Source organism: Pan paniscus, chromosome 19 (genome assembly GCF_029289425.2).
Source record: "Pan paniscus chromosome 19, NHGRI_mPanPan1-v2.0_pri, whole genome shotgun sequence".
Lineage (NCBI taxonomy): Eukaryota > Metazoa > Chordata > Mammalia > Primates > Hominidae > Pan > Pan paniscus.
This window is the reverse complement of record NC_073268.2, coordinates 56,553,679-56,565,171: the sequence shown is the minus strand read 5'-3', so window position 1 is coordinate 56,565,171 and position 11,493 is coordinate 56,553,679. Positions and strand designations below refer to the sequence as shown.

Here is an 11,493-nt window from a genome sequence, read left to right as displayed (position 1 = left end):
CTATAGTGAGCTGTGATCACACACCGCACTCCAGCCTGGTCCACAGAGGAAAAAAAAAAAAAACGGTACAGGAAACTTTCATGTTTACTTCCAGGAGGTCTGACATCATAAGAACCACTTATAATTATTAAGTCACACTTTTTTAAATGTTCCATAAATATCAGTTACTGACAAAAAGAGCCAAAACTTAGTTACCTGGGAAATGGAACCCTCAATTATCGGCCGTGTGCTCTGGACCACTTCTGGAGTTTTCCGACTTTCCTGAGTTAAAATATCTTGCCTTGGAATCTCATGAATGGAACGCCCCATTTCTTTGATGGTGGTGATGCCATCATATGGTTTTCCTTTGGTAATGGCACCTTCAAATGCTCGTATGGGAGGACTTTCCCTTTTAATTTGTTTGGGATATTTAAGGCCATCTTCAAAGCTTTCAGTTGTTGCTCTTGGTGTCCCTTGAAAAAGAATTCAGGAAACATTAAAATAATGCTGATGGTTGCACAACAATGCCACGGAACTGTGCACTTAAAAATGGTTAAAATGGTAAATTTTGTTACATATATTTTAACATAATTTAAAATAATGCCTTGACATCTTGTAGTTTCTAATTAACTTTCTGTTTACAGTAGATCCTCAAATCAGTATTTATCAATCATTATTTCTTTAGGGTTGCTTGAGATATGATATTAATGCATCATTCATAATAGTCACAGAATGGTTCTTGCATAATAAAGATATCTCTATATTAAAAGATTAAGCAACTATCATCTTCCAATAAATTATGTAGCTCAGAGGCAGAAAAGTAATAACCAAGACTTTAATATTTCAAAAGGGAAAATAACTTGAAAAGCAGAAATACACTGTAAATTAATGTCAAACTATTTTGCCAGGGAGGCAGTTATAAATAAAAATGCAAAACAAGCAGAAAGTTTACCCTGCATTATGGAGCCAGACAATACAGTCCTTTCTTTGAGGTCAGAATGAGGACTCCCCCTGGGTAATGCTCGGCATATCAGCCCTTCCAAAACAAGAAAGCAATTCAATTATTCAACATAATGTATATGTCAACTCACATATACTGAATGCTGTTCTTAAAGTCTATGTTTTTGATAAATGCTCTATGAAGGAAGGAATGTCAATTTAAGTTTGTGAACTATCCAGAAGTACCTAATATGACATCACACTGTCCTTTGTAAATATTTTCCTAAATAAAAAATGGCCACCAAAGGCATCTAATGAAAGGTTGAAAAGGAAAGATACCTTCAAAGTTAAATCTAAAATCCCAACACTTCTTTATCAAGAGGAAAGAAGATACAGGATTGGAAACCATTGCTTAGCTTTGAAATATACTTGTGATAAAGGGAAAACGGGAAATATGGATACCATAAAAATAGGGAAAATGTATTAAATGAAACATGCAAATTGAAACGAAAGAGTTGTAAATAACCTCCTAAGAAGCTTCACATTATTGTTGCTGATAAATATAAATCAAGGGTTAGAAATAACCACACATATTTGCAGTAAAATTGTGTGTTTTTAACATAGAGAAAAATACAGCTCTTAGAAAATTACACAGGACTTACCCTGCTTTTAGTATTTCATCTAGCTTAAAATTGGTTGAGGCAGGTTAAGATTTAAACAAAGTGGGCCATTAACAAAACAAAATCATACTGATCATGTACTGAAGCCATATCACATGAGCAGCACCAGTTCAGACACCTGCCTCTAACCCTCACACAGTGTTAGGTACGATCCCTTAATTTACAGAGGAAGAAACAGGCTCAGAGGAATTTACCAGGGAAGGGTGAAGCTGAAATTTAAATTCATGTCTTTATCCACTACACCACTTTATCTGTCTCACGATTCAAAAAGAAGTTCTCATAATAAACTTTACCTTTTTTAACTCACTTAGCTGAAACAGGAATAATCTGCAAATTGTATGAGCATTCAAATATGAACATTCTAATAGTAACCTATGATATGACCAATTACGCTTAAATTTTACTTCCTTCCATTGTTATGTGCCACTTTATATACAGATATAAACTTAATATTAATATAAATATATATTTCAGGTGGAAATGACAGAAATTGCATACAACTTAATATAAATATACATTTCAGGTGGAAATGACAGAAATTGCATACAACTTAATTCAACAATGCAAAATTACTATATAAAATAACATGTATCAAAATAACATTCTGAAAACAATGCTTTACCCTCTAATGGTGCTGATACAGGAGACTCCCTCATTGACATCCCTTGCTTTATATTTCCTTCCACTGATTCATAGCTTCTCTTTAAACTGATTTCATGAGCTGTTCTTGGACTCCTAGTCCCTTCTCGGGCATTCTTAATATCTACAGAATACACAAACAAGACTTGCTCAGACGGAGCACATGGTATACAATGTACAGTAAATAGGTTAGTTTCATAGTCTATCTTATAAAAATAATAATATTAAAACTTGTCTTAACCTACAATAAAATATGTGTAGATGATTCATGAAAATATTTTCATTCATTCAAATATGTTTATTGATGCCTACTGTGTGCTAGGCATAAGCTAGGCTTGCAGATAAGATTAACAAACTAAGTCCCTTTCTGCATGAAACTTACCCAATAATGTAGGTACAGATTATGTAGTAAAATAAGCTATGAAAGGAGAAGTATAATGTGCTATGAAAATGCTAGGAGAGAAACCTAACACCTCCAGGTTCAGATAAGCCTGCTCAGAGGAAGCAATGTGTAAGCTGAGAATGAAGGATGAATAAGAGTTGTTCAAGTCAAAGGTAATAGGAGGAAAAAGTACAGGCAGTGTGAACAGTGAACACAAAGACCCCAAGGTGAGACAGAGAAAGGTACATTAAAAGAACGTAAGCTTGGTAACTGGCTAATGTGTAGAGTGGAGTTGGGAGGAAGAGTGTGGGGGAGGTAAATATAGGGGACTAAAGGGAAAAGTGAGAAGGGAAAAATGTGAAGAGCTAAGCTGAAAGCAGCTCCTGGAGGGGTTATAAAGCTAAGGTAGGGGCTTGCAGTTATATCCAGGGTGATGGAAAAATCAATCAAGGAGTGACGTGGTACACACTTTGAATATGGGTGAGACTGAAGGTAGGGAGATGAGTTAGGTGGCTGCTGGGTTAAAGATGATGGTGACAGTGGTGAATAAAGAGTAATGGATGGATTCTAGACACTTTAGGAAAATAAACAGAAATGGCTTAGTGATTTGGTGGATGTGGAAAGAAACAGAGGTGTGTAGACTTCTGATTTGGACAACGTACATTATTAATTTCTTAACCCCAAAAACAAAATGTGAATCATAATATGCCAGACGTGTAAAGAAGAGGGAAATAAGAATGATATCAAGCATTTTGCAGCATCTGGCACTATGTATGCACATACTTTATTTCTTTGTATTGGAAGAGAAAGCATAGCTCATGACTACTCCAAGGTCACAGAGTCAGGTGCAAATAACTCAAATTCACTCAAAACTTTGGCTAATATTTCTATCACATTTGAGTCATTCTTATCAAATACTACTACTGAGAAAATATAACAAGAATACATCTAAAAAATGTACATAGACATTAAAATAGTTTTATTAAGGAGTATTTAATATTATCAAGATTATCAGAATATTATCTACCCTCTAATTCTTTTTGTTTGTTTGTTTGAGACAGAGTCTCGCTCTGTCGCCCAGGCTGGAGTGCAGTGGCCCAATCTCAGCTCACTGCAAGTTCTGCCTCCCGGGTTCACGCCATTCTCCTGGCTCAGCCTCCCGAGTAGCTGGGACTACAGGTGCCCGCCACCACGCCCGGCTAATTATTTGGTATTTTTAGTAGAGACAGGGTTTCACCGTGTTAGCCAGGATGGTCTCAATCTCCTGACCTTGTGATCCGCCTGCCTCGGCCTCCCAAAGTACTGGGATTATAGGCGTGAACCACCGCGCCCAGCCTATCTACCCTCTAATTCTTAATTCATAAAACATGAATCTCTTCAAAATAAAAGTATTCCCTTAAAGTTCAACAAAGGCTCTTTACCTAAGCTAAACTGACTGACCACAGTCAACAATCTTAGCTACCACCTATGGGACATTTAATATGAGCTCTGCGTTGTTAATTACTTTTCATTGACTAAGCTGATATTCACAAAATTCTCATGAGACAAGTATTACTAACCCTATTTACTGAGAGAAAACATAGGCTCAGCAAAGATAAACTGACTCCCAGAGAGCAGAAATGCGGGAAAACCCAAGCCTATGTTTTTAGCACATATTGTAATACTGGCTTTGGTGCATACATACAATACTTACTATCATATGACAAGATATGTCCACTTTTGCCTTCATAAATAACATGGCCTTTGGATGCAGCTTCCTCTCTGCCTTTCTCAGGACTGCTGTCTTCAATGGGCATTCTAGAAATGGACCCCTTCACCAAAGCCTCTGTTGGTATGCCAGTCTGGGGCAGAGCCGGGGTGCCCTGCCATCAAATCAAGCATAAATAGCAGAGGAGTCACTCGAGTTTAGGGAAAACACAAGATGCTCAGAAAATTTAACCTATGACAGAGTCAGGCTAATCTATAGCTTCAAAGAAGAAAGCACACATACATGAAAGGAAATTAGACATTGGATTTTTATCAACATGAAGACATCCTGTACCTTCATCCTTCAACTCAGCCACATAACACTTAAAATTATGACAGGTATATTAGGTGAATCAACTTTGCTCTCACCTTCATGTGAGGACTCTATTACAGGATTTAACTCTCAGAAGTTTCTCTTAAGGACTAAAATCAAGTAAATGTAACAGCTTTTATTAGGTTGTTGCAAATGTAATTGCAGTTTTTGCGTTGTTGGAATTTGCCGTTTGATACTGGAATACATTCTTAAATAAATGTGGTTAAGTTCTTGTTTTCTTCTGAATGTAGTTACGCAATATATCATTTTAATGTGCATTTGTCACTTTTTTTGTTAATGACTTATTACTTGCTGTTTTATATTTATTTTAGACGATGAAAATTATGTTATACAAAAAGCAAATTCAAGTGATTTTCTTATTCAAGTTCAAAATGGGTTGTAAAGCAGCAGAGACAATTCATAACATCAACAACGCATTTGGCCCAGGAACTGTTAACAAGCATACAGTGCAGTGGTGGTTCAAGAAGTTTTACAAAGGAAACAAGAGCCTTGAAGATGAGGAGCATAGTGGCCGGCCATTGGAAGTTGACAACAACCAATTGAGAGCAATCATTGATGCTGATCCTCTTACAACTACACGAGAAGTTGCCAAAGAACTCAACGTCAACCATTCTACGGTTGTTTGGCATTTGAAGCAAACTGGAAAGGTGAAAAAGCTCAGTAAATGGGTGCCCCATGAGCTGAGCGAAAATTTTAAAAACTGTCTTTCTGAAGTGTCTTCTCTTATTCTAGGCAACAACAAACCATTTCTCAACTGGATCATGACATCCGATGAAAAGTAGATTTTATACAAAAACTAGCGACAACCACCTCAGTGGCTGGACTGAGAAGCAGCTCCAAAACACTTCCCAAAGCCAAACTTGCACCAAAAAAAGGTGGTCTGCTGCCAGTCTGAGCCACTACAGCTTTCCGAATCCCAGCAAAACCATTACATATGACAAGTATGCTCAGCAAATGAATGAGATGCACTGAAAACTGCAATGCCTGCAGCCAGCACTGGTCAACAGAAATAGCCCAATTCTCCACGACAACACCTGTGTCACACAACCAATGCTTCAAAAATTGAATGAATTGGGCTACGAAGTTTTGCCTCATCTGCCATATTCACCTGACCTCTCTCTCTACCACTTATTCAAGCATCTCAACAACTTTATGCAGGAAAAATTCTTCCACAAGCAGCAGAACGCTTTCCATGGCTGGCTGTGGTGGCTTGCGCCTGTAATCCCAGCACTTTGGGAGGCCAAGACGGGCGGATCACCTGAAGCCAGGGGTTTAAGACCAGCCTGGCCAACATGGCGAAACCCCACCTCTACTAAAAATACAAACATTAGCCAGGCACGGCTGCGCACACCTGTAATTCCAGCTACTTGGGTGGCTGAGGTAGGAGAATCACTTGAACCCTGGAGGCAGAGGTTGCAGTGAGCTGAGATGGCACCACTGCACTCCACGCTCCAGCCTGGGCAACAGAGCAAGACTCTGTCAAAAAAGCAAGCAAGCAAAAAGGAAGGAAAGGAAAGGTAAGGAAAGGGAAGGAGAGGAGAGGAGAGGAGAGGGGAGGAGAGGGGAGGAGAGGGGAAGAGAGGGGAGGAGAGGGGAGGAGAGGGGAGGAGGGGGAGGAGGGGGAGGAGGGGGAGGAGAGGGGAGAAGAGGACAGGGGAGGGGAGGAGAGGGGAGGGGGGAGGGGGAGGGGAGAAGAAGGGAGGGAAAAGAAAAGGAAGGGAGGAAGGAAAAGAGAAAAGAGAAACAAAATGCTTTCTAAGAGTTTGTCGAATCTCGAAGCATGTATTTTTATGCTACAGGAATGAACAAGATTATTTCTCACTGGCAAAAATGTGTTGATTGTAATGGTTCCTATTTTGATAAAGATGCGTTTGAGCCTAGTTATAATGATTTAAAATTCACAGTCCGAAATCACATCTTTGCACCAACCTAATACAAATTTTCTAATAAAAATAAGATGATAAAGTAGTTTTAAATTTAGAGTACTACAACTTTCTCTCAAATTGTGATATGAGGGAAAAATAACTTTCAAATATCAAACTGACTACTAGGTTGTTAGGCCTTTGGATGCCTCTGTGTTTTGACACTGATTCAGTTTAGGTCAGGATATCTATATTTTCACCATCATCAATCCTCATGGTAAAAAGACCATGATTCTTTTTACCCTTCCTTTAAGCAGCGAGCCCTTCCTTCAAGGAAAATTGTTCATAGAACCTAATACGTAGAGCATTTTACAAGAGAGAGCAACTTGATGTAAAATAGGAGTTAGAGGCCTAGACTGAGTTTACTCACACATTTAGGGTCACCACTATACTCTGAGGACTGCTAAAACCCTAGAGAGCACAATCTGATACCATATGCTTAAGAAAAGCGATAAGAGACATACACTTACTTGTCCAGTCATTAAGTGAACTCATTAGTAAGTGTCTAGAAATCCTTAACGCCCACTTCAGAAGTACTCATGTCAAGTGCACAAACAGATTTTAAACAGATAAAATTTAGTCCCCTTTGGCCCAGTTCATACTCTTTCTTCCCACAGTTTGGATGCCAGAGTGAAGAGAAAGAATAATACATACAGGCCCATTTACTTTCCTCTGTCCATATTAAAGTATTAGCTTGCTGTTAAAACAGAAACACACTGACCCAATATAAAAGGAGACTTTTTTTTTTTTGAGACGGCGTCTCACTCTGCCACCCAGGCTGGAGTGCAGTGGCACAATCTCAGCTCACTGCAACCTCTGCCTCTCAGGTTCAAGTGATTCTCTTGCCTCAGCCTCCTGAGTAGCTGGGATTACAGGCGCACACCACTATGCCCGCCTAATTTTTGTATTTTTAGTAGAGACAGGGTTTCACCATGTTGGTCAGGCTGGTCTCAAACTCCTGACCTCGTGATCTGCTCTCCTTGGCCTCCCAAAGTGCTGGGATTACAGGCGTGAGCCACCACGCCTGGCCTAAAAAGAGAGATTTTAAGAGTCAGTATGTAACTTTCTTTTCTTCTGTTTTTAACTTAACCACTCAAGGAAGTAGTATGTAAACTACATTTCAGAGAGAAATCACCTGGGAACCTCATTAAAATGGGGATTTTAATTCACATGATCTAGAGTGGGGACTGACATTTCTGCATTATTCTAGCAAGCTTCCCAGTGATGCCAATGCTCTGGTGCACAAACCACACTTGGCCAGCAAAGCCCTAGCTGAATCAGCGAAGGGCTTGGGAAAACACAGACTGCCAGTCCCCACCAACAAGGGTTGGGTTTCAGTAAATCTGGGGTAAGATCTGAAAATTTATATGTGTAGCAATTTTCTAGGTGATTCTGACGCTCCTGGAGTGGGGACCATACTTTGAGAACAACTGTCTTAGAGGATAGCAACTAGACAAATAAAAAACTTGTGACAATGAATGAACACTTTAGAAAATGCAAGGCACAGGTTTCTGTTTACAATGATTTCCCAAAACAGAATTTTCCCTCTTATGCATATACATAAAGAGGCTAAGAACTTCTTAAATATCAAGTTAAAATTAACAACTGAGAGAAATTTTATTAATCAAAATTGGTGATGTATTTAGCCCAAAATTGGAAGGTTTCTGGTGCTTTTGTTAATGCCATCCACATTTCCTGGTTTAGCATTAGATTCTAACAAGGCAGCCCACATACTGAGATTCTACAACTACATCTCCACCAGGGCAAAAGTAAGCAAATAATTCGTAATGATTTTCTTCTCAATTTCTATTTAGGCTAAACACATGGTAAAAGCTTTTCCAGGAAGACAATAAGAGCTGCATCAATTAGAACATATTTCTTTTTCCAGTTTGCAAATAAGTGACCTTTTCGAATGAACCAAAGTATACATAATATAGCTTGTAGTCAAAATGATCACATTAACGTTTCTGTGGAGACAGTTTGCAGATCTAGGTTTTACTACCATTGAGACCCAGTCCCATAATGCAGAAAAATGAACTTAAGCCACAAAATAGCCAAAGTGCTAATAATTATTTATCATTTTTTCCTGAGCTTCTGTTGAGTATATCAGAGATGATCGTGACTAACCTGAGTGATAGAGCCCCGTAGGGATGGAATGCTCTCCACTGAAATTTTGCTGGTTGGAGTTCCCCGAGTTATACTTCCTTCTTGTATGGCTCCTGCAGTACCTGAATACAAACAAAGCTATTAGCAAATTACACCCCCAGCCCCTGCCCCAAAACATAAAAAAACAGCCCCTACTTGGGAGAGTACTCAACTAAGAAGAAAAGAAAAAAGCAGCACAAAACCCATCGTGTTTGTTTTATTAAAATGTACTTCCAAAATAATACTAAAGAACTGCTGAAACATGGAACTTCAAGGTTTTAAAATGACTTTTACATGGAAAGAAAACAAATTTAGAATTTAAAGACTATAGTTAAAAAAGCCCATCATTAAAATATATTAATAACTTACTTTAATAAATTTATTGGGGACAAAAGTTTAACATTTCTGCCAACCAGCATATTTTACCTCTGACTACACCTTCATGTTGGGCCCTGACCAACAGACCCTCAGGTTGTGAGTTTTGGCTTCGGGGAGAAAATTCTTCCTGCTTGATGTAGGGCAAAGTAGCTGTGGAAAGGCAGAGAAACATGAAACAATCCAGTACTAAATTACTGGCTGTGATGCTACAAACGTAGGTGCATTATGACTGTATTAACTCACTGACCTGATTTGGCAGATTCCTGTTGCCGTGGCAGTCCAAGAGAGATAGATCCCACTGACGGCTTGGGTGTTTCTTGAGTGTAGGAAGCCTGATTATGAGAAGTCAAATAAGTGCCTGGTGTTCCCTAAGAAAAAAACAAAAAAAAATTTAAAGATTAAACAAACATTGTTTTTTCACAAGGTCAATTTCACAAAGTCAGCATTCCCATTTCTGTTTAAAAAAAAAAAATTATACCCCTTCTACCCAAAACTAAGAATAGTTTTTGTAAAGCAAGAAAATCTTCATCGTAGATTGCTTAAATATAAAAAAATTTTAAAGGGAGTAGGATTTGTCTTCTAAAATTACCATACATTACATGTAAATAGTATTTACTATTAATAAATTACATAAATAAAGCACTTATATGTTGCAATCAAAATGTAAGCTACTATTATTAATATTCATTCCGACTAAAAATGCTATGGAGAGTGGTATCAGCAAATACAGCAAAGTAATAAGGACTTCCAAAAACTCTCTTCCATAAAAGCAACAAGAAAACCTGGAAAAATTTTAAGAATCAACCTTTTTTTTTCTTTTCTTTTTTTATTTTTATTTTTTTATTTTTTAATTGAGATAGAGATTTGCTCTATCACCCAGGCTGGAGTGCAGTGGAGCAATCTCGGCTCACTGCAACCTCTGCCTCCCAGTCTCAAGCAATGTAAGAATCGACTTTTAAAGAACCCTGGAAATTAACCAAAGGCTTGTAGAAATCTGGAAATATTTATTTAAAAAAAAAAGCCGAATCTAGGTAAAAACAATGGGCTTTGTGGCATTTTAACTTGTTCCATTCTCATTCTCCTGATCAAACTCTATGGTAGTGTCGAAAACCAAAAGCACTCAATCACAGTGCAAACCAGCTGCCTGGCAGCCACTAGAAGGGAAAGAGCAAGGATGGAGCTCCTTAAAAGCCTCATTCCCAGATAACTGTCATTGTTTGACTTCTCTGTTGGTTCTCTGGGAGACTCCATTCACAAAGCTGTCTTTATTTGACCTGACTGGAGTGGGAGAGGAGGTGCAGACTTGTCAAAAACAATCAGAGGCAACTGATTAACTTCTCCAATGCCTGAGACAGTAGACAACAGCCAGGGTAAACAACAGGCTAACCAAAACACTTAAAAGGAAAAGCCAGGGAATGAGATGTTCATGGGGTCTGAAAAACTCCAACATATTCCCTAGAACCTAGAATGCTACATGCATGTGCAAGGCTATGAATATGCCTAGGAAAGACATGGGAAGGCCCCACTGCTCTCAACTTAGGCTGCCCTTAAGGCTCTGCATGCCAGGAAGTAAAGACTAAGGCAAAGCTGTTAAGTGCCCAACACATAAAGAGCGCCCCTCAGCAAAGGCTGATTTTACTGATTTTGGACATTTAAGGAAATGTCTGTCTAATCATTAGCTGATCACTAAGTTAATCAGACTTCAGTGGCTACACACAACAAATAATACAGACTTTACAGAATTAGTTAAGAAAAGTCACTAAGCAAATAATAACAGCCAAAAGAAACAACAAGCTCTGAAAAGTGGGGGTGGGGGGGATCCAAGTTCCAGAGTTGCTACATTATACAAAATGTCCAGTTTTTGACCAAAAATTATAAGATACTCAAAGAAACATGAAAGTGTGAGCCATACATATGAAACAGAGCAGGGAACAGAAAATATTCCTGAGCTTTGGGCCCAGGAATAAAGACTTTAAATCAGCTATTATAAATGTATTCCAAGAACTAAAATAAACCATGTCTAAATTAAAGGAGGCCAGGTGCAGTGGCCTGCCTTCTTTAATCCTTACACTTTGGGAAACCCAGGCAGGAGGACTGCTTGAGGCCAAGAGTCTGAGACCAGCCTTAACAAGATATTAAGACTCTGTCTCTATAAAAAATAAAAAAAAAAAATTAAAAGCCAGGCATAGTGATGCATGCCTGTAGTTCCAGCTACTCAGGATGCTGAGGCAGGATTGATTGAGCCCAGGAGACTGATGCTACAGTGAGCTAAGATCATGCCACTGCACTCCAGCCTGAGCAACAGAATTGTTTTAGGAGAGAGAAAAAGAAAAAAAAAAGAAGAAAGTA

General features: G+C 38.5%; 1 protein-coding gene across 23 annotated transcripts in view; it reads right to left on the bottom strand.

Moving 5' to 3' along the window:
* The window catches only part of NCOR1 (nuclear receptor corepressor 1), a 187,594-nt gene that overhangs the window by 41,189 nt on the left and 134,912 nt on the right, over positions 1-11,493 (bottom strand). For all 23 annotated transcript variants that reach the window (XM_055101243.1, XM_055101244.1, XM_055101239.2 and 20 more), the window contains 7 exons: positions 9,392-9,512; positions 9,193-9,294; positions 8,749-8,849; positions 4,313-4,481; positions 2,221-2,361; positions 932-1,015; positions 196-452 (listed from right to left, as the gene is read on the bottom strand). In XM_055101243.1, coding sequence (XP_054957218.1) covers positions 196-452; positions 932-1,015; positions 2,221-2,361; positions 4,313-4,481; positions 8,749-8,849; positions 9,193-9,294; positions 9,392-9,512 — 975 coding nt within the window. The remainder of the gene's footprint in view (positions 1-195; positions 453-931; positions 1,016-2,220; positions 2,362-4,312; positions 4,482-8,748; positions 8,850-9,192; positions 9,295-9,391; positions 9,513-11,493) is intronic.